The sequence below is a fragment of the Thunnus maccoyii genome, chromosome 6, assembly GCF_910596095.1.
Source record: "Thunnus maccoyii chromosome 6, fThuMac1.1, whole genome shotgun sequence".
In the NCBI taxonomy this organism is placed as follows: Eukaryota; Metazoa; Chordata; class Actinopteri; order Scombriformes; family Scombridae; genus Thunnus; species Thunnus maccoyii.
This window is the reverse complement of record NC_056538.1, coordinates 11804100-11831835: the sequence shown is the minus strand read 5'-3', so window position 1 is coordinate 11831835 and position 27736 is coordinate 11804100. Positions and strand designations below refer to the sequence as shown.

The window sequence follows — 27736 nt, the reverse complement described above, 5'->3', positions numbered from 1 at the left end:
CACGATTGACATGTTTTATATATGATCCGATTCCAAGGTCCAACCTAAATGTACAGAATAGAAATGGGGACTATTTAGCTGAGAGTACAATGTCACTTTACAAATGATATCACTTTTTCTTTTTTTTGTTTTGGTTCAAGTTGACTCATGTCCACACAGACCATTAGAATAGAAATACATCTGAGCATACTGTCAAAAAGATATTAAGATATTTACACAATGTGCAAACCATCAATACCACATGTTTTAAGTTGATATTGCTTTTTTTTCTCTCCATCTTTTAAGTTCACAATTCCAGAAACAAAAAAAAGACTAATTGGTCTTATTGTCTAACAGGACGAAAACATGAGGGAAAAAAAAATCAAACCCTGAAAAGAAAGACCATCCGTAGCAGTTATCTTGGCAGCACGCTGTACAAACAAACCCAAATCCATTCATACATTAATGTTACAAAATTAAATAAAAATCAAGTCTATTAGTCAAGAACTATATTCAAGGGAAGTCAGGCCTTCCCATCTTGCATAAGGCATAGCATCTGATGGGCCCTGCCCGCACATAGCAGTCACCACCAAACCGCAGCTTTACTTCTGAGGTCAATGAATGGGTTAATTTAACAAAGTAAAGATCAGCAGTCGCACTACACACACCTAAGAGAGTGAGATGAGAGGAAGAACTACAAAACCTGAAGGAGGGACAAACAGTAAACAGCACATACATCCTCAAAAAGCACACACACCAACAAGTAGTGCCTGCTTTTTTTCTTTTTTTTTTTTTTTTGAGCGTTCAGCCTCGTTGAGAATGGATGAGGGTGAGGTTTGTTGTTAAGTTGTGAGTGGCTGGTGCTGAGTGGAGGGCTCTCAGCGGCAGCGGAGACTCAGTCACTTGGATGTTTGTACCGCTTTGTCTAGTCATCACTTGGTCTTCTCCTCCGAGTGCCTCTGCTGCTGCAGCCGCTTGACGTAGCTCTGAGCCATGGAGTTGACGATGGAAATGACAAAGTAGCACACCATGACCAGCACCACCTTCTCAAACACCCATGACAGCCAGTTCTCATCCTGGAAACCCACAGTGAAGGTGGATATGCTATTAATTACTGTCATACATTACAGTTCATGAGCACACAAATCCTGGTTTGACAGTAAAATGTTATGAATATTACATGCATCCTGCACTCATGACAGTAGTAAATGGTTGGGAGAAAATGGGATTCAAATATAAAGAGAAAATGTCCCAATTTGGGGAATTTAAGTGATGTGTTTTTCAGCAGACAAAGACTGATGTAAACTCAAACTTAGACTGATAAATCTGCATATTTGTCAGCTGATAAATAAATAAGAAACTGCAGTACAGAAATGCTAAACATGTTTGAGGTAATCTAGAAACAGTCGCTATTACACAGTTTGTCCACCAGAGGGCGCTGAAGTTCATCTTTCTAATGTAAAATGTAAAATGCTCAGTACATATAAATTGTTAATAAATGAGCTAAAGTGATGAAAATGTTTATTCTGTGTGCTTATGTAAAAATTAAAAGCCAGCCAATATTCTTTTTTTTAAATTCTGAAATATCGACATATGTACCAAAAAACTTCCCAACTCTGATGCTGCTGAGTGCTGCATTAACTTGTAGCGAATTGGGAACATTTCCAGTGCGTGATTTAAAGCACACATACATAACATATAGTTGTTAATCTTAACAGATAAATACATTAATAAAGCTACTACTTTGGAAATGGTAAAATAATGGATTGTTCTTACCGCTGGTGCACTGCTCCCAGCATGGTGCAGCTTGTTCCTCTGTGCTTCCAGGTACTGACTGAAGGGCTTCTGGAGTGATGGTCCTACTTTGGGCACAGACCTGACGTCGATCCCCACAGAGCAGCAAAGAAAAGAAGACATGAGAGAAAAAGAGGATGAACATTTTTTTCCACTTACCCTTTAAGCACCTTTCCTTAGACCGCAGCTTCAGACTCTAAATACTTTTTTCCCTATAAAGAAGCTCAGAGAGCAGTTCAGGAAGTCTTTTCTTTCCCTGAACACTACACAAAGGCTCCCACTTATCCACCAGTTAACCAGCATCCTTGTAAGAGCTGCTGAAGGCCCCATCCTACATGTGGATCCTATCTCAGAGTTTCTATCTCCTCCACTTGGTAAAGTGATCAGGAGCAGGCAGCAGAGAGGAATGAAGCAGCAACTCTTCAGCCCTCCTTTTATACTCCTTAGCTCTCTATAGGCACTTGTGTCAGCCCCTTCAATCAGGAAGTGAGTCGACATGATGTCACCACCTTTACCACCACTGCCTTCTGGGTGGAAGGACATCTAATCAGGGCGTGCTCATGTCCTTATTAGGCAGGGAGGATCAGCTCACAAGGGGGCCAATCATAATAGATACCATTTTATCAATTCACGTCATATAGAGGACGCGTTGGTACTGTAATTTTAGCAGCGGTACAGTTTAAACACTATCTCTAAAAAAGGTGCCAAACTTATCATTACTGTGACTGAAAAAAAATATACTGCAGGCTGTAGACATTCACACACCGTCTTCCAGCTGCATGGATTCAATTCTGTCCCTGGTCAGGACATAAACATGCTGTCTAGACTTAACTAGACTAAGCAAAATAAGAGATACAATTTACTAAACACACACCAAAAGGGAACTGGGTAATTGCTGATTTCAAATAAAATCTAACTAGTTCTGTCTGACTCATTCTTGTTATCTCGTGTGAACACATGAATAAAAAGACACACAGCATTTACAAAAAAAACATCCTGTGTTAGCATTGATGTACCATTTACACACATCATAGCGAGTCACCAAGAGCTGTCACAACATCGTGGGAAAGAACCTTCAGCTTTAGTTTAATAAGAAAGAGACAAGTATGACGATAGTCTGAGGTCCTGATCTTATCAATTATATACATGGAAGTAAGTTAAAACAGCAAATAGATCAATGAAAACTGAGCGACTAATCCCAAATCATGAAATAAGCATGAAGTCTGACTAAAATCTCTGGTTTTCTTGGCTCTTTGATTCATTAAATTTCATAACTTGACTCACAATAAATATTAGTGAGTGTTTTTAATAATTTCAATAGTTAATTTTAGCATCTAATATCTTTAGTTAATTAAAAGCAACATTTGAAATTTGAGCTCAAATGAGCCAAATCTGACATTAGTTAAAACGTTAGTCACAGTAACTTTTCTTTCTGCTTTGTCTGTGATCGTGTTTCCCGCCTCAATGGGGCAACTGTGTCTCAGTCAAAGCTGAACTTGGTGAGTCAGATCAACATGTTGTGGATGGGACCTCACACGCCTGACCACCGGTGCTGCTGCAGAGATGGATTGTATGCATGTGCGTGTGTGTGGGTGGGTGAGGGGACTATTTTTTTGTGGAAAATTGCAAAAAGCATGCACATACACCCCCACAGGGAAAGCATTTATTCAGACACGATCCCCGCATCGGTGGTCAAAATGGATCTGAAAATGTTTACAAATGTGCTGCTAACCACAAAAACCAGGGGAAAGACGATCACTGTTCACACACATCGAGACAAACACACTTACCCAATGAGTAACACCATTTGTTCCACTATGTGCTTGCTGAAGGTAATGATAACAAATAGTTTCTGTTGGAAGCGAGAGAGAGTGAAACATATTAGCGATTTTAAAATACAGAACATACAATCACGCTTATATCAACATAATTTATAGACAACTTTAGGAACTTTTAGAAAAGTGTTCTACAGGACAAACATTTAAACAAAAACAGTGATACAAAATAAGGAACAAAAGAGTTTAAAAAAACTTAAGAATAACGTCAAAGATGGATAGATATGATAGTTATTATGATTCTTATTTTTAGGGGTACAGCTGTGATAAATTGAGGCCACATCTGCCAGTATCCACAAACACACTCATTATAAAACCTAAACATGGCAATATGCTAGATTCTGGGCAGCAAGGGGCTTTGTGTGGTTTGCAAAGCGCCAAAGCGGGGGGCAAAACCACAATATTCTTCTCCGGTCCTGAAACTGATCAGCTTTAAAACAGCATGACACATGGCCCCCTGGACAAATTCAGACAGGATATGACACGTGAGGTCCAAGGGGTTTAAGGTACAAAAACAACAAAAAAAAGATAAAAAGACCACCCCCCCCCCCCCCAGGCGTTTACCGTCTGCCTTATTTCCTTCTCTTGTGTCTACCTTCTCATGTCCGATCTCCATCCTCCCTACATAACCGCCACTGCCCGACGGGCCCCTTTGTCTGAAAGGTCTCAGAGTGAGATCACTGGCTGGTACCACCAAGAGATGGAGAGGTTCACCTCAAGGTTTGTCAGGACACGCAGCGACTCACGCACAGACAGCCTCTCACTGTCTAGGCTTATATTAGTCAGTGGTTTGGCAGACTCAACAATAAACTCCTTAATTAACTATTAAGTTTTTTGATCTAGTGCATTTTTAAAAATCCTAACTCTTGTTAAAGACTTCTTTAAAAAAGTCTCCTTCCTTTCATCTGCAGCCCGTGTATATGGTTTGGATGCATCCCAAAGCTTCAATCAGAATAAGGAATGCAGAGCACAGTCAGAAAGAGTTAATCAGAAGTGCACAATTAAGAGTTTCTCACAGTCACCAACTCACGATCTAGGCACTAGGTTTGATCTTATCTCTCCCACACATCTTGAGGTTGTGAGAATTGTTTGAAATGAATCAGTCAGCAAGGTATATAATTTTTTCTTTACTGTGGATTTTTTTCACATACATTATCACACTGCTGGCAGCAGGTAGGGCAGCAATGTGATGATATAAAACAAAAGATGAGTCATATTCGAAGCCTAAATGCTGCCTGTATGTGGTATGTGCTTGTATGGTTTGTGTTAAAAAATGGAAAAAACCTGGTGTAATTTGCGGTGAAGTGACTCTTTGCTAGTTTCTATCCACTTCTGACAAACCTTTTAGTTGAGTTACTGACCTGTATATGCATCTTAATGATGGCTTTCCCAATTAAAGTTGCTCCAAAGAAGGTCCAGAAGGGAACCAGGAAATGTCCGCAGGTTATTCCAGCCAGGTCAAAAAGAGGATTAGGGATCTGAAGCACACGCATTAAACAACGTTCATAGTCTGATAAATTTCCACAGTTACAAAGTTTGATTATGCATGTGGTGCATAAGGTGATGCAAATTTCAACTTACTGAGGCACAAGCCAAGATCCCAAAGAATCCCACTTTCTGCACCATACGCTGGACTCCCAGTTTTGCTCTTGTGACAAAATCCTACAAAAAAAGATGACAGGAAACAATTTGAAAACACACATTGCAGTTGCAGCGCAACTTTTAAACATACATTGATGTCTCTGAACACATAATCACCCTTTACTTCTTTTCTTAAAATAACTATGCAATACTTCTAAACCATTCTAAACCAGACATCAGTGCTGTCTGCGATGTTATTACAAGAAATGAGTGGTGGTGAGAGAAGTGTGGTAAAAAAAACCTGCTATTTCTGTGCACTGTGAGATTTTTTCTTTTGGTTTTGGTGGAATGGCAATCAAAAACCGTTTGGTAAAGAAGTGCCAAGTAACATTTGATCCTATCTGCACCCCTGTGGGCGTGGAATGTGTGTGGTTACATGGTGAGGATAACGGCCGATGCAGGAGGGAGATTAGAGGCATCTCACCAATGTCAAACTTGGCAGCAATTTACATTGACATGTCTTGCTTATTGTTTTGTTGGAATTGTTTTCCTCATGTACGTACATATCACAAACCATCCTAATACAAAGATGCAGCATTGAGGTTTAACAATGACAAGTGTTTTCATGTTTCTACGCATCTTGTCTCTTGCCAGTGATGCCAAGGTATTTTAGTCAATATGTAGTCTATGCTACTAAAAATGACTTTAACAATTCATCCATGGTTATTCTTAAAATGCAATCAAATCAATCTCAGCACATTTTTTTTGGCTTTCAGTGAGGACTTAGTTAGTAAGCGCTCTCTCCTTTTATGTGTGCTTTAAATCCTGTTGGTCTACATCACTTTCTTGCTTTCGTGATTTGAGACTGCTGACTAGGCTTTTTGTGGTTGATAAAACAATGCAGGTTTTTAAGCTTTGGATTCCTCTTTTAACATACTTTGTGTGGTAATAATTTCAATGAATCATGTGTTCTGCATGTTGTCATGAAACAAAATAATGGTCACTAAGTGCTTCTGACTGGTTCCGTGAGATTGTTGCTTCAGATGATCTATGACAAATGCATATGTGGATACATCCTGAATACTTTGTCGTGATGAAAGACATGTGATGTGAGGCCTCCTCGGCCTATTCGGCTGAAAGTGAGAATAGGTGATGGAGAGTGAGACAATGTACACAGGTTTGTCTGATTTCTGTTCTGTTGACTCAGCATCTGATCTCAGCAGTCTCCAGTCATGTGAACCTGGTTCCTCACAGAAGTGTCTGTCATTCAAATTAGAGGCCGGTGAAAAGAGAGAAGGAGGGAGGCAGAGAAAGCGAAGCCTGAAGGATGATTTAAGGGAGAGCTGTGCTCAGGGTGACTCACCCAAGAACAGACAGATTTACTGGAAGTGGAAGGAGGAGCTTCACTGAAGTCACATGGCACTTTGGGACCAATCACTGTTCAGTGGCTCCATGGTCAGTTGTGAATTATGAAGATGAGGCCGAATCAGATAAATTAATATCAAATTGAGTGGGTGGATTAAGTGTAAACAACTATGCTAAAAGTGAAACAAATAGAGGGATATATATACTTTCATTTTCAGTGTATTTATGTGATTTTTTATTCATTTTAATTCTTGTTGTTTTTATTTCAGTGACCATGTGTTTTCAGTGGAAGGGGGGTCATTGAGTTTACTCGGGTTCTTTTGAAATTCATCACGAGATGATACACCGTTCATAGAATCACATCAAATTAAAAGCTCATCTTCTTTAATCTTTATACAAAATGTTATTTGAATTTATGTAATATGATATACTAAAAGAGGAGTAAATATTGAAAATGACCAAGCCAATGGCTCTCATAACAGATGTGTATATGCTTGCAACTCTGACCTGAGCGCTCTCAGCCTGCTCCAGCATCTCCTCAAACTCCTCATAGTCTTCATCATCCGGGTCAGCGCCTGACTGACGAGCTGCTCTGGCCATGAAATATGGAGGTAGCTCTCCAATGGCAGTGCCTGCACCCTAAAAACACACACAAACAAATGTTCCACATCAGGATTTGCTTATTCATGTCACACATGAGAGACTATGCATTGGCATCAAGAACTATTTCAATTTTGATACATGCAACTGTTTTCTGAAGAACCTTACATACCTTTGGATGTTTGCCAAAGCGTGTTGAAATTGTTTAATATGATGAAACCTTAATCCTTGCACATGTTGCCAGCTATTACACTGTGACCTGCTGCTAGCACTGCTTGCTCTTTTTTCCCCCGCTTTTCATTGTAGAACACAGGCTTTGCTCTTCATGAACACTACTACTCACCCACATGCAGGCCTCCAGGCGGACCTTGGACATGATTGAAAAGAGGGAGATGCTTCCCTCCAACCCCTCAACTTCAGGACACACAATTTGGTCTGGGTACGGAGGCTCTGGAAAATCTGTGGAGCCGCACTCGTATGCTGCCAGGGTCACTGATGCTATGTGAGGACCCTGAGAGAAAGAGGGGTGACAAATGAAGACAACAAACTGCTTTAATAGACGGGAAACTACTGGGGCACAAACAAAGGCTCAACGTCTAGATTTTGCTGCATGATCATCAATCTCATATCTTCAGCGCACATTTTAAATGGTGAAAGGTTTTAGAGATGCTAGTAATGTAAGTCCATATTTACTCATTGTATTTACCAACTGCGTAAAGTTAAACAGAGATGTATGATTGTACTGCACATCCTTACAAGTGTATTAACGTTGAATGAAACACATGATTGAATAGTTAGACACTAATAGAGTCATCCACCCACAGCTACAGACACACCAACAGTAGCTGAGTCACACAGTCCTTGACAGGTTGGTATGTCTTCATTTATCATTGTAAAGACGTATGGTTAGGCCGAGCCACCTGGCCTCAAAAACATAAGAGGCCCACCTGTAACTACAACACAGCAACTCCATTATGCCTCCTTACTGTCTGATACAAGCAACACTGACAGCTGATGGACAGCACACAATTACTCTGCGCTGACTGATCCTCGACGGCAACTCTCCACCCCACTCAGAGTATGAGCACTATAGGGGCTTCTTTAGTTTACACAACACTGTTTCTTTTAACCCAAACAGGACTTCTCGCAACGACATTTCGTCATGTCGTGACAAGTGCTTACAAGACAAAACTAAGCAGTGATTCAAACTTTTGAAACCAAACTCTGATACAGTCATCAGGCAGGCGATGCAGCGGCCCTGCAGTGAGTTTCTTTGTTCGCACAAGTCGGCAGAGCAAAACTCTTCACATAGCGGGCAGATGAAACACTTCTTTGCTCTGTAACTGTTCAGCGATGGGTTTCATCATGAACCCATAAAATGTACCTTTATACTAATCATGCTGATTTAAGAACAAGACTACTTGGCAAAAGCACTACTAGTGGACCCTTGAAGCTGTAAAGTTCATTATAACCCAAAATACCAAATGGTTGGATGCAACAAACAATATACTGACACATTTTCACTTCTTAGAAACTTACAAGTAGTAGTTAAGTGTGTTATGGATGCATGAATGAGCTCAGCCAAATTCATGGCTGTGACACGTTGACCTGTAGCTGGTGAAAACAGGAAATTCTTGGGTGTGGTTCTTGTATGTGTCAAAAAAAAAAACCCCAATCCTCTGTCGATCATGACAAAACAGTCAATTTCAAGGAAATCCAAACATTAGTTTTTGAGATACCTTGAGTTGGATAAAAGAGTTGGTAGAGATTAAATTATGACTGGATTGTGATGACAAAAGGTGAGGGAGTCGCCAAAAGTAGGAATCATCCTCTAGATGTCTGCACCAAATGTTATGAGAATCTGGCCAGTTGTATCTCGTTCTCGACCAAAGCAACAGATCAACATCACAATCTTCAGGCTCCATCATTAAATGAGGAAGAACTGAAACAAGCTTTAACTGCTGGTTAATGATCTGATCGATTGGCTGGTGGAGTAGACAAATCTACAGGTTCATGCAACCATCTACCCACACACCTCTGTTCTTAGTTGAACCACAATACTATAACTAGAGTTCAGCACTAGAGTTCAACTCAAAAACATGATGATTAATGGTAAGATCATGCTGGCCAGTGAATCCCCTTTCCCATGAGCATAATGATCTAATCGTCTCTGTGGGGCTATCTATTAATGCTTCGGGCTTGAGGTGAATTCAGTGTTACTAAGCTGATGGGACGTGTTTTTCCCCTTCAAAATGAACGTCAGGAGTTTCCTGGCCATGGCTAATATCAACATTGAGTAGGCAGTAGTGATAGGAGCTGTTGCGCTGTGAACATGAGCTAAGTTTTAGTGAACAGAGAAACAGGAAATAGTCTTCTTATGAGCAGACAGCTTACATCATGTGGGCCCCGATGTAAGGAAATGTTTTTTCTTTTCTATGAAAATTTTGAGGATGGTGGTCAAAGGACTTTTAGGGGTGTTCTGGATGCAAACTGATTGGGATATAGAGTGAGTCAAAAAAGTGAGGACACCGATAGCTCAACATAATGTGCCACTCCATATATCAACTTTTGTGTGGGTGACGTTCTCACCAAACAGGTATGTTGATTCCCAACTAACACACCTTAGATTAACAGCAACCACAAGGCTCTTCTGAATAAGAAACGTGCTTTTATGACATGGAGGGGTTTAAAAGGGAATAGGGGGATCTAAAATGGAAGCTAAGAGAAACTGGAGACTCCAACAACAGACAAATGAAATGTAAATATCAAGAGGAATAAGATAAAGGACACCTGTATTTGTGTGAGAGAGTCAAGTCAAGTCAAGTCAAGTCAATTTTATTTATATAGCCCAAAATCACAAATCTGCCTCAGAGGGCTTTACAGTCTGCACGGCAAAACAATACATCCTCTGTCCTTAGACCCTCAATTCAAATAAGGAAAAAAACCCTAAAAAAAACCCTTTAACGGGGAAAAAAAGAAAGAGGGAAGAATCCTCAGGAAGAGCAACAGAGGAGGGATCCCTCTCTCAGAACAGACAGATGTGCAATAGATGTTGTGTGTACAGAGAGAGCACTGGCTTGGTGCAGAAGACAGGTGATACTGAGAAAAAGGGTGAATGAACTTTTAAGTTCCCCCTCCCGCCCCCCCAGACAGGTTTGACTCGGGGTCCTCAACCTCTTCACAGGCCTTCCGCATACACAGTATCGTTAGTTTTTGTGTACACTGTAATAATGTGCTTTGTATATTGTTTTAAGTGTATACATGGAATTTCAGATCATGTTTGTATCCTACGTAATTCACTGTTTTGTGTCTTAAATCAAAATGAGAGTAGTCCCTTGAATGGCCGCTACTTCAACCGTAGAAAAATTAACACAGTTGTTGTGAGGTGTGAATGAATATATACACCAACAACAAGAAAGAAACTAACAATGAATTATACACAGATGATATCTAAGGGGCTAAGTGGTCTAACAGTAAATAAATGTTCTTTTCTCATTTCAAGTGAAATAAGGGCTGCATTTAAAAATATAATAATGTGCATCCTCAAAAAAAGTAGATTTATCATATTGGGCTCTTAGGTTGCTCCTATTTTCTGTGCCTTCAGTTCAGATTTGAGTGGGTATGTTTGCTCCAAAGACTTGTGCTCTGTAGTGGTGCTTCGCGATTGCCACAGTCTCAGAACATATGAGACAAACTCCTTTTGAACTGTCCATGAAAGTATCTGCTCCGTTTTATGCACGTAACAACAGTCACTGTGTATTAGGCTCTGAGCGTTTCCAAAACGCGGGTGATCTACGCTCAACAATGTACCTGAACACTTCCTGTGTAGACACAACTGTTCACTCACTGCTGCTGCTGATCTGATAAACGTGCTGTGCTACGCTTTCTGTCCAGACACGGGATAAGAGTGTCCATTCTTGGTTAAAAGCTCTGTTTTCGCTGTCTACTTCTCTCTCTTTCGAGCACTTTTCTCTGGTCTCTCTCTGACATGCTGGAGTCAGTTGGCAGAGCCCTGAAGCTCCATCCAGACACTGCACAGAGCGGAGCAGCTCATTGATCTCTGGTTTATTCAAAGTTTGTTAATATTAAACGTATCACTTGTCCAAATTGCACCAATTTCGACACTGCACTCCCTTGGGTCCCCAGCCGTACACCTGCCAAGTGTGGAGTTAATCTAGTGAACAGTTCAAGAGATACGCAAAGGACATACATACAGACAGAGATTCCTTCCTTTAGTAGATAGATTTGTATGCATGAAAATACAGGCTGGTCAAGATAATAAAAATCATTATGCATCACTTAATAGTGTAAAAAATCTTTCAAAGTAGATCTTTACCCCCCACAATCTAGCTGCCCTGAGCCTTTCCACCACCACCACTGACAAAATGTGACATTGCCAAAACAGTATAATCTTGCTAAACTGGGATGAAAACAGCACAATGGATTAGAACTGTGGGAAAACTGGTTTCCCATTCTGTGCCTACATCGATTGATTTAACTGAGACTTTAATAACTGTCCATGATTTTCAGGTCTATTGTTAAATGTGGGATTGAATGAGTGACATAATGTACTGTATGCACATTAATATCCTACGTCATCAAATATTATGCACTGCAAAGGGAAACTGTTATCAAGAAGTGGCTTTTAAAATATCTCTCTGACAGGTCCTGAATTGTGCTAGTAATGGAAATTATGATTATATTTAAAGATATATAAATTAAAATGAATGAGAAAAACTGTTTTGATAGGAGGCCAGGTTGTTCCATACAGGGGAGATGATGATGCCTACTCTTTGAAACAGTAGGCATCATTCCCTCTCCCTCCTCACACAGAGAGGGGGAAGGGAATTAGGTCACCTACTCAAGATGATTCACGGAGACACAAACAATATAAGAACCATGCTACTATTGCTTTGCAGCTAGACACAGTATATGAAGGAACAGAGCACTACTAGACAGTAGAGGAACAGAAGAACAGATGGTGAGTTACGGAGTATTACTGTGAGACATCGGCTTTAAAAAAAAACAGGAAGGTCACAGTCACATCATTCCCCATTATTTCATTATAATGGAAATAACTGACTCAGTTGGCCCACATCTGCACAAGTTCTACAGAACAGAAGCCACATCATCATCATCCTCTCTTTCACTTTGATAGATTCTCCTTTTGACCACAACCAAGACAAATGACACACATTTTGTTGACTCAGTCGTACAGTCATTCTGTGACTGCCTGTCAGTTGACACTTAACTCTTGGCTGGCCTTAGACAGATAGATGACAGTTTAGACTACAGTTTGATGTGGTAGAAGACGATGAATATGGGGTGTGACACCATCCACTGGCAACTGCTGGAATAGACACACGTGGACTTTGCAGAAATGTGATAACCTAAGGTAAGAGTTTTATGTCTTTTTGTGTGTGAGTATATTTCAAGAAGGACATAGCTCGTGGCGGACTCGATCTTCACCATGAGCTAAACTACTGAAAAACAGCCTGAATACTGTAGATACACATAGAACATCCCGAACCATGCTCAGCACAGCCGACCAGATAATGCTGGTTACCAGTTGCTCTTTACCGCCATCATCGCTACGCAGTGTTTTGACTGTTGAGATAGCGGCCAGATGTGGGCCAACTGAGCCAGCTTTTCCAGGAAATATGTAAAATAGTACTAGGTATCATCATGACTGTCCAACGAAAACATATAGATCATTAGATCTGAAAGTGGTTTGAGTAGAAATTTAAATATATTTATTGTGTCTGTTACATAGCTCCACTATCTTATGTGCTCCTACAGAGAATGAGAATTTATACTTTATTTTCACATGTGAAAATATCTGTTGTCTATGCGTTTAAAAGGACCCCCCTCCCCTGATGTAGCTATATAAGGCTCATTCTAAGGTAATAAAAACACAATGATTCTTATTTTCAGGTGATTATACACTAATTAAAACATTCTTATGAATAATATATTCCCTTTCTAACAAGTCCATTCCGTTAGATGCCACTAAATTCAACACGCTTCACCTTTAAAACTTGTTTATTCCGACACGTATATACTGTTGGTGAGCATGTCTGTCTTTCTGTCTTCAGTACAAACCCATGTCAAGAAATGATGTGTGTACACATTTCCATACCATTATTGTTCTCTTACCAGATAGAGAAGAAATGTGTGCAGGCCAGTCCCAAGGCCTACTGAGGACAGGATCCCAAGGCCTACCCAGTAGGCACACCATAAGAACTTCTTCTCCAGGTACCGGACATACTACAGTGAAAGAAAGTGAAGAAAGAAAACCAAACAAATAATTTGGGGGGGAGGGCGAATGGTATGATTATGATCAAATTCATAATTTATAAAATGTTTTAGAGGCAAACGTCTTTTCATCTTTTTTGTGCCATTTTTTTAGTTTAAATTTGCTAATTACCTGTAGGTTATATATTAGTTCATCATTATAAGCGAGTTATCTAAGACGATTCTATATTAAAACTTGGTGGCCCTTTAAGTGTGACAGACCACCGCAGAGAGGAATTTGTAAACAGAATATTCAACCCACTACCTGTATGATCAAGGGTTACTTGACAACAGTACATACCTCATTAACATGAGCTTTTTCAAGAGTGACTTATCATTAACCTTTAAACAGGCTGGTGACAGAGCAATGGTGTTGATTATTAACATCTCTGAGAAAACAAATCAGCAAAGCCTTACTTCTTGGTGTGCCCCCTCAGTGTAGTAGGCAATGGAGAAGAGTGAAAATAACACCAAAACTAAGAACACTGTGCCTCGTCGCTGCCAAAGCCTGAACAAAAATGTGAAACAAAAAAGGTAAATAAGTTCAAAACATATCAAGTGAAACAATTCTGAAATGTATTTTTTTTCTTATCTCAGTTTAAAGGTTGCCTGACATCACAGAAGCCCTATGTCCGGCTACTGACCGCTACTTTTCACCCCATAAATGTTAATGTTTTTGATCCATCTACTGTCCAAAACACAGTTTTTCAGGGAGTCAGAGAAATACATTTTTATGTTTTTAGGGATGTAGGTATGCTATAGCAATTAGTGAGAAGTAGAGAGTCACAAGAATAACAAATAGGACAAAAGGTCAGAAGCATCTGTGTGCATAGACATCTGGGCCAAAGTAATTCAAAACAACTGCTCTAGAAGAACCTGTTTAACTTCTTACTTAAACGTCAGTTCCTTTAGCTTGATGAGGGTCTCTTGGAGGAAGTAATGTAGTGTGGTAACAGGTCTCCTCCATAACACCAGAGATAAGCGCTCCTCCTTATCTTTCTGTCGCCTTTCTCTTATTAACGCGTCTGGAAAACAAACAGAATTGCAATCACCCTGATGTACTATAATACTTGCATCTACTGGAATTACTGCATCCTGCTGAATTGGCACTTCTAAATGCATGCTACATGTAGATAGCTACAAGACTGTCTGGTTCTGCTTTTGCTCTGTCGTGTTAACCTTTGAAAACTGAAAGTAATCTCAAATGAAATCAGCCTCAAGGTTTTTGTTTATGACTTGTACAACCCATGACGTGACAGTTATCATTCTATGCCATCAGAGATTGCACAACCTGAACTTTCCAACGCATCCACTTTGGAGAGGATGCGTTGCCCTTTCTACTGTACGTTTTAAATCATGAAGATCAGCAAAACTAACCTGAAGACTTGCCGTTTTGTTTTTCTTTAGCTCCTGCACGTTTCTGAGGCTGTTCGCAGCTTGCTCCATTGGCTGCCATGTCAATCAACGTTTAGCAGCTCAGGTAGTCTGGGGACGAAAGAGGGGGGAAACGACAAGTTGGTGTTTCGTTCAACAGAGTCCTCCCACTGTTGTTTCTTTGCCTGCTGAGAAAGATAACATGACATACTCTGTTATAGTCAGACCAGTGCAATAAAATATCGATCTCAATATCAATCTGCCAATGCGAACATTTCGCCAACACGCCGGCTGACATTCAAATAACATCGTGATTATAAGGAGAGACTGACAGACAAAGCAATGAGGCGAGGTGACGTGTTACCGACAGTACCGTGTACAGTTAACGGAAATAACCGCTGTTCTGTAGGTCAGTGTGAAGTTAAAATGTGATGCTAATTACAAGTAAATCATCATCCACACGCTAACCGGTTAGCCGACATGCTAATGGCTCAGCTAGGGACGTTGGCAGTAGCTACATCAAAATAAAGATTTTAAAATCGATTACAAATCGTCTTACTTGTGGGGAGATATGGAAAAACCGTTCCTCGCTCCCGAGATTTTACAATTATACAAAAACATACGCTGTTTAACAGGAAAATAGAGCGGTGTTTGTTAAAAGTTGAATGACAGCCGTTCCTCTTTCCTGTCCTTTTGACCCGGAAACAAACGTCTGACGCTTCAAAATTAAAACTGCGCTGCTGTTCAGCCGTCAACAATTACCCTAACGAGTTTGCAGTTAATTTGATGTGGTGAATTAAAGAAGTGTATAAATGTACAAGTGAATTACACAAATGACATTTTCCCCTCGCCTTCAAACTGAACCCATAACCTTCAGCTCATTAAGGAGACACTTTTATTGTGGAAGTGATGTGAAGACGTAGTTCCGTGAGCTGTGGTCCAATCAGAGGTTGCCAAATTTTCCAACAAAGTATGACAGTTGAAACAAAAACCACATACTTAAAATACAAATGTAATTTATCAGATAGTAATGAAATAATACATTTCAGATTCCACTTTCCATTAAAATACTGAAGGAGGAGAAAACAGGATGTTTAAAGGTAAAAAGGCAATGAGCTTAAGTAATGTATAGCCTAAAACTAGATATGAATGTTAAATCTTACATGTAAATTCCCAAAATTTGCTAAACAAAGGATTGTTGCTCAGTCTATCTGTCTCCATTTGTGCTCTAGACTGTGTAAAAGGCAAGTGCTTGATGGATTTCTCACACGTCTGCATTGTGGCAGACTGTATATAGGCCATATACTATATTCAGACAGTGAGCAATGGACACTAATTTAATTGAGCTACATATGAAATAAAAGCCTTTCATTTTCCTGGCCTCAGAAATCACTCTACCTCCAAGTGTTGTCTCACTCCATATACAACATATTGGGCTCAAACATCCTCCACCATTCACACATTTTTGGAGAGCGCATGTGATGCTAAATAAAGCCTCTGTAGGTTCAGATTTTTACACTGGAACTGGGCCAATGTGTGTAAACTGAGGAAAAAAACACTCAAGACTGTTTCTTTGTTTTATTACAACATTGAATGAAGCCTGTGTAGGCAAATTTGAACAGTTACAGCCATTTTCACGCTGAGTATGTCTGATTCTACCAAAACAAAACAACAAGAAGTGAAACTATACACGTTTCTGCCTAAAATACAATATTGAGAGCTCTTAATTCAGTTACTAAAATTACAGTTAGCTGGATTCATCAAAGTGGAGTCAAATATTGACCAAGGAAATGCTTTGAGTCACCCATTTTATCAACATCCACCCGTTATGTCAAAGTGCTCAAATACAAATCTGTACTAAATTTGTTGTAGTACAAAACAATGATTAAAACAGAAGTGAGCATGAGGATGAAAAAGGAAGAAATTGCCATGGTTGTCCTACTGCTGCTGCATCCAACAGGATTTTATCCGTATCACCCACACTGTAAACTAGTCAGACGAATCAAAGTCCCTCATTGGCTGAAGGAGATATTAGAGCTTATAAGGGCTCAGACTAGGTTACTAATAGGAATCATAGGCACCGGTTTAGCAGATGGCTTGTTTTTATTCCTGGATAGTAACTTAAGCAGGTAGTGATATGGTAATCCTTTCCTGTTGGTGTGTCCGGTTTTACTCATCGTAGTGAAGTGAAGAGAGGAACTTATCCACGTCCAAGTCATGGGGAAAGCAATCTATAAGTTTCTTCTTTTCCTGCAGAATTTAAACAAAGAATCAGAATTACATGCAGAAAAAAAGCAAAAAGACATCAAATTTTCCTTTTCATTTAATTGAATTGTTCATTAGACATGCATAACAACTTCATTAACAAGTTGAATGAATTGGACTGATAGCAAAAGGCTGATCAAATTCCCACATACATGACAAACTATACAGCTATTCTAGCGCCCCCATCTGGTTATAATGCTAATTGTTCAACAGAACACAAAACTGAATGGATGTAAATTAGAGGTCACCGCCACTATTCCGAGTTCCTTACTATAATTAGACAAGTGTGAGGTTTGGCCTGAGGGTGGCGCCAAAAGAAAAGCAATGTGACCTAAATCATTCATTCTCTAAACTGCTGATTCTCTATTGAGGGGGGGACTGGGCTGTTAGGTTGTCTATTGGCTAACACAGGCACACAGACACACCTACAGGCAATTTAGTCTTTCCAATCACTGACTCAGCTCAATGTTCCGTCTGAGCTGCATTTGTCAGGTTACAACATAGATGAAATTCAGTTAAACTTAGCCAGGTTCAGCTGTCCTTTGTAGGCTTTAGCTGCTATATCAGCTAAGCAATGGCTGTGCTTTAGCCTTAGAACATTACCATGTTCACATGCCATGATATCAAACTAAAGTACTAAAGACATCAAGAGTTAGAGCATGTTGGTAGTCTTTGTAGAGTTGTGGGAGTTAGTAATGTTTGCTGATGATGTCAGCTAGACCGGCAAGTAATCTTAGAGACGAAGTGCATCTGAAAAAAGCCTGCAGTTGAAGCAGTGCCATTCAAAACAGGGACCTTTTAAGAAACCTTTAAAGCATTTTAAACACATCTAATGAATAGCAAATACCTGACTCACCCGGTCTTTCTTCTTGCCAGGGGACTGTTTTGAGTCCTTCTTTGAAGGAGGGCTGGCTGTGGGAGAAGACTGCTTGCGCTTCTTAGAGTTCTTTAAGCTTGTGGGAGACTTTTCACCTACTCCCTCCTGACGCAAACTGTCCTTTAGTGGAGTGCCTGTCCTGGCAATGGCAGCACGTGAGAGGATCATTAGTGTGTGAGCAGCCATATTAATGCAGTTTTCACTGCCAGCCTCACTGGCAGGGCTGCAGCTGGGGACATCTGGGGTGTTGGGAGGCATGGTATTCTTGGGTGTTCCCTCTCCATCTTTACCCATTTTCTGTCGGGAAGGAGTCCTGGAACAGTCAATGGACTCCTCCTGGTTCCGGCCTGTCGCCGGGGTCCGAGGAAGAGTAAGGTCTGTACCACTGACTCCTGGTCTCTTAACTGGGGTTGAAGGAGAGTTGAGCCCCTGAATGCCCTGCAGCATCTCGGCTGCCTGTTTGGCCAGAGAGCTGGTCTTTGAGGGAGCTTTTGCAGCCTTAGACTGGGGATTGGATGCAGTCTGGGTGACAGCTGAAGGGCTAAAGTCTCTTGGTGCTGAGGAGGAAGGTGTTGACTGTTGTTGCTCTTGTAAGCTACCCTTCATTTCATTTTCCTTGTTAGCCATCACATTTGGCATCTCCTGAGAGGGAGTCCTCTTCTCTGTACGCCCCTCACGTGATTTAGCAGGACCTTTTTCTGCAGGTTCTTTCCTGCTGCTCTCATCTTTGTCTTTACTACTTCCTGATTTCAGTGCAGAATCAGAGGACGATGACCTAGAGCTATGAGAATCCTTAGATTTTGCTTCATCATTATTCTTATCATGATTGTGTTTCCTGTCGATAGATTTTGATCTCCTTCCTGATTCTGACTTTTTCAAAGACTCAGGCTTTGAGGCATCAACCCTGCTGGTTGTTGCAGTATCAGGTTCTTGGTTATGGATGTTATGATCTTGTTTGCAAGAGTTCTTTTTCGTAGGATCTTTGTGTTGCTGTTGTGGAAGCATGGACTTTTCTGTCTCTTTTACCAACCCTACTCCAGTCTGAGGATCTGCTGAGCATCGGACAGTCTGGACCCTCCTTTTGGGCTTGTTACCACCCAGGATAGTAGGCTTTGTTCTAGGGCCCGTCTCTGAAGTATCTTTTTCAGTCTGTGTGACAGATTGTGATGTGGATGTATTTACAGCTGGGGGTGTGGTGTTCCTTGTTGTTTTAGCAGCCTGTAGTTGAACTTCTGCAGAAGACTCAAAACATAAAATTCTCCTATGACTAGGACTGGCGCCCCTTAGCAAAGTCTGCTGGCCTGTGTTTTCTGCCGACAAGGGTTGAATCACCTTACCAACAAGATTTTGCTCAGCACCTGGAATTAAGAGAAATTAAGTCAGAGAAATAACTATTAAATAGAGTAACACTTAGAAACCATTTGGTAACATAAGTCAAGGATACGTTTGAGGAGGTTTCAGCCATTTTAAGCATCAAATACCTCTAGCAGGCAGGGAGCATTGCTCAAAGTTAACTTACCACCAGCTGTAGACTGTTTGACCGCCACTGTGGAAGGTTTGGGCTTGACAGTTTCAGGCTGCTGTACCGACACTGGTTTTGGTATTGCAACAAGCTGTAAATACAACAATATTTATTAGTGCTTTGGGAACCAAAATTCATAAAGGTGACAATTTGAACTGAGGGTGGCCATAGAAGCAAGCTCACAAAGTAGTCCAAAAACAGAAATTGGGTTATCCTTAAGAGAGCATGAACGTGAGTAAAATTAATTGAAAGCAGCCTGTTAGACTCCAAGATACAAAAATACAAAAAAAAAAAAATGTTGGTCAAAGAGATATTTCCTCCAAGGGGCAGAATGGTGGATAAAAGGTTGGAGGGTCACCAGAATGATTAGGGATGATTGTTCTATTCTCCTGCTGACAATGGCGATACCTTTTGACTCCCAATTTACGAACTGCAGATTAAGTTATGTTACCTGATTGGACACCATTTGGACCTTCGACAGAGTGTTCTGCCCCATAACAGACACAGGAAGCATCATGGGCTTAATGGGTGATGGTAAGATGAGTGGTGACCCTGCAAGTAAAGAACACCACATTTGTTTTTGTAATAATACCAATATTATTAAAGATAGAAGTAATAGGCTTGACAGATTGTAGGCAACGGACAAGAAAGACAGGGACAACACACGATAGGGGAAGTACGCAGCTCCAAAGTGCATCACGTATAAACCTGGTGGGCATCTGTTGCCCAAAGGTAATGTTTTTTGCTAATGTTAAAATGTGTTTGAATGTTATTGCCTTCAACATTTTACATTTATTTATTTAGAATTGATAAAGTAGCACTGTCTGTAAGTAAAGGGAAATACATGCACTACTTCCACTCTTGAAAATGTCATTGTTCAGTCTTGCAAATACAAAATAAATAGATTTAGTGTTTCTGTAATTTGTCAACAGAAATGCAACAATGGAGATGCAATAAAAATGTCCTTGAAATGTTAGTTTGGGGAGGTCGAATGAAATTTTCATTTACCTCAATACATTGTATTGTACCAGTTGCAAGAGATAAACCATAAAGAATTATTCATTTTGTCTATCGATATAACCTGACCTGACTGGTCAATGTCAGGCAATAATGACTAAAAGGTTTCAATATTTAGATTTTTTTCCCCACTGCAAACCGCAAAACTACATGTTCATGTCAACACACATGGTGGACAACTTCAAGGTAGAGTACTTCGGATTATCACCTGTTTACAATTGGGGCAAAAGCAGCACTTTGTATTTTATCAAGCCTATATTGCATGAAGGGGAAAAACGGCCCCTCGACAGTGAGTTTAGAGCAAAGTGAGCTTAAGAACACCACAAACCCATACAAAAATAACAAAATTTACATCAACAGTCACAGTTACAATAGCACAGCCAGTGATACTAGAGTGAGATCAATGTCTATTACAATGACCCACTGTTGTCGCCTGTTGTCTCTTACCAGTGGGGTAGCCTTTAGAGCGATTCGGTGTGGTCACACCATACTGGCTGCTTGTGTGAAAAGGCTGTCCCTTTGAGACACCAGCAGGCACTAGCACCTGTCTGGCTTGAGCATCATTAGTCGGGGGTTCAGTCACAAGGAAATAGCTGGCAGTGGCTCCTTGGAGGGTAGGGTTAGTGGCGTCCAGGGGTAGTTGAATTATGTAGCTTTGCTGGGCTTGTGAAGTCCCTGTCAATGGAGACGCAACTACTGCCCCAGCCTTACTGCTGCTGAGAGGATTAGCCTGTGCCTCAGAGCTTTGTAAGCCACTAACTGCCTGTGCAGTCTCGTCCAAGTTGGCTTTTGGTGTGCCAGGGCATCTGGGGGATTTAGCTGGAGAGGAAAGGTAGATCGTAGGTATCTTGTCCCCAGAAATACTAGAAACTGCCTGATTCAAGGCTGTGTCAGTGGCAGAATTTTCATCCTGGTTATCACTAATGATGATCTTTAAAGAAACTATATTACTGGAATCACCTGCAGCCTTGCTTGGAGCACTATGGTTGGTGATCACTGGATCAGATGCTGCAGTGACTGGGGCACAGGAGGAGGAGGATGGAGGTGAAGTATGTGTGGATGAGGCAGGTGTTGCTGTAAGAGTTGTAGAGGTACAAGCAGATGTGGGTATACCAAGTGTTGCTGCAAAAGGTGCAGCAGTGGAAGCTGATGAGGGCAAGTTAAATGCAGCTGTAACTGTGGCACCTGTAAATGTGGAGGAGGCAAATTCAGGTGTTAAAGAGAGAATAGATACTGGTTGAGTTTCTCCTCCACTGCTTGAAACAGACATATGAGGCAGGTCAGCAGTCATTGTTGGAGTGTTGTTTGGTTCAACTTGTACAGAAGACACAAAAGTAGGCTGACTACTCAGAACTGAAGACAGGGCTGTAGCAGGTCCCTCTTTCGATCCTTGTGCTTGTTTACTGTCCTGTCTTTTGTTTCCATTAGAGGTTGATGCTGTATCTGTTGCAGCAGTAGCTCTCGATGAGGGATCTGTGGTTGATACACTGAGTGCTGTTGAGGTGGGGAAACTGTCTTTTGTGGCAGGCTCGAGTACCTCCTGAGGGGCCATGCTGTCTGACGGAGGGGGCGGCGTATTCAACGGTTCATCGATATCCATTGGTGTTACTCCAACACTGCTATCGAAGAGTGAGCCTTTTTCTTTTCTGTTCAAGCCCGCTGCACCAGATAAGACACCTCGGTGCTCTGCATGACTCACTAATAATTTGGCCGAACTTTTCTCGATTCTGGATGCTCTACCGCTGGGGCCAAGAACTGTTTTCTTTAACAAGATGGGCGCGGTTGATTTTCTGGTCTTGCGCTCTTGTACACCTCTCGTCTTCGCTGTGATGGGTGTCGTATCTGAAGCATTAGCATCTCTGTGTGTAGTACCTGCAAAATAACATTAAAGATTCGATGATTTCTCTGTCTCTACTTGTGTATTTCAGAAAGCTCTGTCTTCAGTGAGGGTGTAACAATTTTGACTTTGTCACAAATCCACACAATGAACAATCTAAATCTAACTCTAAGTGTACCCAAACTATTGTCAATGTATTTAAAGGAGAGCCCACTTTAAATTGAATAAATACCTGGATCACTCTGAAGGGGTATGACTGTAGATGACGGTCCAGCAGTATCACTCTCCTCTGGGCTACTGCTAATATCTCCATCTCCTGGTTCTCCATCAGTGAATTTGGTTTTATCTGCAAACACACATAAAAAAACTGTTCAACTATGCCATCACACATGGTAGACCGAAAAGAACTGTGATAGATTAAGAAGAATTCTGCACAACAGTGACTGCTTTTTAAAAACACTGTAAGTAATAGTTACTGTAATCGAAGAGGTCAAAGAGGGCCTGGAAAGCTGGGTCAGACTCTGTTTGCTCCAAAATGTCATGGATGGCATCGTCACTCATATGTATTTCCCCCTGTGTAAGAGGACATGGGTCAGGAAAACATATAACACACAGGAAAATAGGTTAAGTGTGAAAAAGTGCTTATGACAAATGTTAATGACAAATATTTTTAAAGAAAGACTATAAATTTATAGATATTCAGTAGTTAAGTATATCAGCACCTGTAATCCTAGGATTTCATCTATAGACTGGTCTGCTTCCACTGTGCTTGACGGGGCCTTTGATGTTTGGGGGGTTGGCTCACTGAGATTAAAGATGAAACAGGGAAGAAGTCCAGCTATGTTATAATGCTGCAACTTTTAATACCACTGACAAAATCAGAAGTCACCAATCTCAACAAACCTAACATAAAAGCAATGAGGGAGTTTCAATGCAACACTTACTTGGCAAGGATTTTGTTTATGTTTTCAGCAAGCTTCTCTTGTAATGATCTGTCTCCCAAAATCTTGTCACGTGCATTTTGTATAACAAGTTGCTGTGAAGACACACATTTAATGTGAAAAAAATATACAACTCATGAATCTAAAAAAGATGAATACTAATTTCTTTTACCCCTCCAAAATCAGAGCTGAAAACAAGTTTAAATACTTTTAAAGTCCTGTCTAACAGCTTTATTGCTCTTTGTGTGTAGCATTATAACATTCTGAACTCAAACTAAAACATCTACTTAAGATGCCCAACAAATGTTACAAAAGTTACCAATGTTAAGGAGAACCAAACAAAGAGACATTAATGATTACTTAATCACTTAATTTGAGATTTATTTACAGGGAAGTTCTCATCAATGACCTCTTCAGGCTGCGGTTCTGCGCCGAGGTTACTGACAGTCACGGAGGATCTGCCAGGTCCACTGGACCCACTCGGAGCACCAGTCCTCTTCCTGGTAGTGTCCCCAAAGGCAGCAGAAAAGATTATTAAGTTGGACACAGCAATAAAAACACCTCTCATAACGTGAAACAAAACAAAACATTAAGATTCACAAGTTTATTTTTTATTAATTTACAAACTGTAAGGTGATAATAACATAAGTCTTTTTCACAGAAGATATTTTGACATGTCACAGTATGAAAAGAATAAACTTAATGGCTGAATTCTGTTGCTGCTTTTTGTGCATGCAGTCACACTGTCACAACTTACTGGGACACGTAAATAAAACTGAGCCATCTTTACTTTAAGATTATTAGTAACACCTGTGCTTGTAACAAGTCAAAATGTCTGCTTTTATCTGGATTTTTTAAACCAGGCCAGGTTAAACAGTGATTGCAGTAAAATCACAGGTGCAACTAAATACAACAATTATGACTCCTTTTCATTTAGGTGTGCCATTTCCACAAATCTCTTATTATGCATGCTGACTAACTGTCATGGCATTGGCACACCTGAATTAAACAGTCATCATTAATATTATTTATGTGCTTTTCCTGCAATTACACATCAAAATGTCTGTCCTGAAAAAGGACTACACTTAAATGACATCCAGAAATTGTAATTGTTTTTGGTTACACCTGTGTTTCAAAATGTGCATCATGGTCGAAAGCTGAATAGCAACAACATCTCTAATCATGTGAATTTACCATTTTTTTGTGTATTATTTTTGTGTTTTATGATATTCCAACATACAACACTACCCATAGCTTTGCACTTCTTAGCTAGTGACCCAAAAAAGTTATTTTTCCAATGTTGTGGGTTACTAGGACATTCTTCAGTGCTGTCTGAATAATGTGCAGGTATCAATGACTGTAACTGTAACAACAGTCATCCTTACCATTTCCGTCGTCCAGGAGACATCGGGCCTGGATTTATCCGATGTTCTGAAACTATTATCTGCATGGGTGAATCCCCTGTAAAGGACACATTATTTCACACATTATACAAAAGCTTTTGTTTTGGTTCATGACCTCTTGTGATGCAAAAATACAATAAACTGATACAAGGAAAATCTCTCAAGTCATCAACCTATAAATGATTAGCTGCTTGGATTGTTAATCTGTGTTCATAAAACAGACCTTTAGTCAAAGAAAATATCAATATTTCTACTGTGTTAAATCAGCAATGTTACATCATCACAGTAGGGAAATGACTACTGCTAAGAACATCAAACAAAAGTGAATATTTATTTAGAGAAATAATTTAACCCTTTATAGAAGAGCAACTAAAAACTAAGGACAATCACCACAACCTACAAAACTGCCACCTCAACTACATTATAAATGTGTGTGTGTGTGTGTGTATATATATATATCTACAGTATGTTTTATGATACTGACTGGGCGAATTTAGTATTCGGCTGCCATCATGGATCTGCGGGTGTGTGCCACTGCCAAGAAGTACTCTGGTGTGCGGACCAGTGAAGCTCACAGGAGTAGAGTGGCCAAGCATGCTGTGTGAGGTGTGCACAGGGCTGATGATGGAGCCTGTTTCAGAGACTGTGGAGCAGACGACACTGCCAGATGAAGGCAGGGTCAAGATCCGTTGTCTAGCCATGTTTGCCACTCCAATGCGTGAACGAGCTGTAAAGGACATAAGTTGGTAAATTAAAGACAGCCTAAATATATAAACCCTCAGCAAACACAGAAATCAGACAATCCAAGTGATATTTCAAACTTATATTTCTGGTTATATCTACAATCATTTTTTGACTACTGTGTCAAGAATGGATGAAGCTAAATGTATTAACCACATATTGAGAATTTACTTGTGTTGGTTGGAGTTTATATGCTGATGCTAAATGCCACAATATTCAATGCTTTATTCAACAGCCCCATAATCACTATAAGCTTCTGAAGAGGGAAGCCATTTTTCAGCTAGTCTGATTTTTTTCCAATATGTACAGCTGAACATCAATACATCATCCTAACAGACTCTACAAGTACTTGATACTTTCAGCTGCATTGCCATACAAACAGTTGTAAGAAAAAAAATATTATTCAAAAGTACAAAATATTCATGGGTGGGGGCAAATCTTTCAGCATTTGGCAGTTAAAAGACAAAGGATTTGAGTGCATGGAAGCAATAAAATATTTATACTTGAAAACCCCTTTTCTAACTGAATAAACTTGTAACAGACTTACTACTTTGACATGCTGATATAGCTGGCGAATTCTGCAATGACCTGATGAGAGATACAAAACATAAAAAGTAATGTAACAGTGATCTGTGATGAAGAGTTGACTGAAAGCTAGCTTTGCATAAAAAAGCAGTCACTGTCAGGTTTAATTTAAACCAGTTTGAGTAATTTTAATTAAATATGAAGCTAATTACTTGATTTGGTTGAGTGTAAAATCCAGCTTTTTCCACAGCGAGGTCATCATGGCGGGTACTTCATGACAAGACTCTGTTGAAAATAATGAGAAAATATCAACAACGCAAACATGACACATGAACATGTGTATATTATAAATGGTAAATTTAGTGATGAGGACGATGTCAGGTTATCTCACCTTTTGTTTTGGCAGCCACATACTCATTTAAGATAGTTGTTAGGCCCTTCCCAAAGACAGACTGCAACAGTGTGGGGAGAAAAAAACAATAAATCATACATGCAATGTGTACCTTTAAGCACATAACATTCACTGAACAGTGTTTAATAGGGCTTCTCACAGGAACTTACAAAAACACAAGCAGGAATCGTCCCATCTCCTGTGGTGTGCTCAGCATACTCTTTCAGGTTTGGGCTCTCATGAATGAATGCTTGGCTTGTGTCAGACAGTCCCTCTTCTTGGAGATACCCTGGTGAAGGACATTAAATGATAGTCTGTTGTCTTAAAGCAACAATCAAGTATCCACTGAATGAGGTTTTCTTTGATGTAATCATTCCTCCTGCTCATACTGGCTGTTAAAAGATCCCCTTCAAATGTGCTTTCAATATAAATGATGGGGGACAAAATCAACAGTGTGTCCACGCAGTCATTTTGTGCAAAAATGCATTTAAAAGTTGATCTGAAGCTTATATGAGGCTTCAGCAGTCTGAGTAAGTCATATCAAGTTCTGCCACGTTTACAGCCTTTGTATCATCAAAATCCCACTTTGTGTTTCCCTGCTGAGCTGTGGTGGAAAAATAGTGACAAAAAGAGGAACTTTGGCGCTAAAAAGACTGTAAAATTGAACGATTATCTACTTGATTTGACTCATTTGGGCTCAAGCTTCATATTAGCCTCAGGTAAACTTGTATACATCTTTGCACATAAGCAAGCTGTGGATTTTGTCCCCCATCACTTGCATTATAAGTGCATTAAGAAGGGATCCTCTTATGGTCAGTATGAACAGCAGGAATGATTACAGCAAAAAAAGAAAATCTCTTTCAGTTTTCATTTGGGCTCCTGACTGTTGTATTAAGACAGACTTGAAAAATTGTGAATCTATACTGTTAGCTGGAAAAGGTTTATCGCAGACTGATGTCTATCTAACAGTTAAGGACTGTAAGCTTTAAGCCGCCGTGTTTACAGTTTATTGTTGGCTAATGCTACAGCTAACTCACAGCTTTGCCACGACCGACCTGACTTACCCAAAACAAGCCGAGCGACGTCGGACGGCAGCAACATGACGGCCTGTCGGTTAATTTGAAGGGTATATTAGTGAGTAGTTAGCTACATGTTCAGATAAAGTCTCTCAGAAAACCGTTATACAGCGTCAAATTAACAAACGTCAGTGATATTGTTGTTAAGGCGACGTCCCGAGGACACTGCTGCATACTCAAAAGGCGGGGAACTCAAGCACGTATAACACGGAAGTTACAAACAACTGTGCCGTTTGGAGTTCTGGTAGTTGTAGTCCTGTCCGAAATGTCTAACTACAATATAGCTTAAAAGCTACTATATACGAATATAACAGGTATA

The 27736-nt window shown here is 40.2% G+C and overlaps 2 protein-coding genes across 7 annotated transcripts; both read right to left on the bottom strand.

Moving 5' to 3' along the window:
- On the bottom strand, positions 1–15668 carry LOC121899121 (vacuole membrane protein 1-like). Of its 4 annotated transcripts, none has more exons than XM_042414742.1 (12): positions 15382–15668; positions 14838–15010; positions 14341–14473; positions 13866–13956; positions 13311–13421; positions 7498–7665; positions 7062–7193; positions 5190–5270; positions 4970–5086; positions 3564–3625; positions 1756–1855; positions 1–1055 (listed from the first exon to the last, which is right to left on the bottom strand). In XM_042414742.1, exons 2-12 carry the CDS (start codon positions 14902–14904, stop codon positions 912–914), a joined length of 1206 nt encoding a protein of 401 aa, XP_042270676.1. In that variant the 5' UTR covers positions 14905–15010; positions 15382–15668; the 3' UTR covers positions 1–911. The 4 variants fall into 4 exon arrangements, with proteins under 4 accessions (XP_042270676.1, XP_042270673.1, XP_042270674.1 ...); XM_042414739.1 differs by having other exon boundaries at positions 14826–15010; positions 15382–15665; XM_042414740.1 differs by having other exon boundaries at positions 14826–15007; positions 15382–15665.
- Positions 15669–16386: 718 nt separating this feature from the next.
- npat (nuclear protein, ataxia-telangiectasia locus) lies at positions 16387–27624 on the bottom strand. 3 transcript variants are annotated; one of them, XM_042413378.1, is made up of 18 exons: positions 27406–27624; positions 26512–26630; positions 26342–26402; positions 26163–26235; positions 25973–26013; positions 25169–25411; positions 24667–24742; positions 23670–23781; positions 23285–23376; positions 23063–23144; positions 22817–22913; positions 22573–22686; positions 20951–22375; positions 19938–20038; positions 19484–19577; positions 17944–19322; positions 16990–17072; positions 16387–16920 (listed from the first exon to the last, which is right to left on the bottom strand). In XM_042413378.1, exons 1-17 carry the CDS (start codon positions 27440–27442, stop codon positions 16992–16994), a joined length of 4227 nt encoding a protein of 1408 aa, XP_042269312.1. In that variant the 5' UTR covers positions 27443–27624; the 3' UTR covers positions 16387–16920; positions 16990–16991. The 3 variants fall into 3 exon arrangements, with proteins under 3 accessions (XP_042269312.1, XP_042269311.1, XP_042269313.1); XM_042413377.1 differs by having other exon boundaries at positions 16387–17072; XM_042413379.1 differs by having other exon boundaries at positions 16387–17072; positions 23691–23781.
- Between the last annotated feature and the right edge of the window lie 112 nt (positions 27625–27736).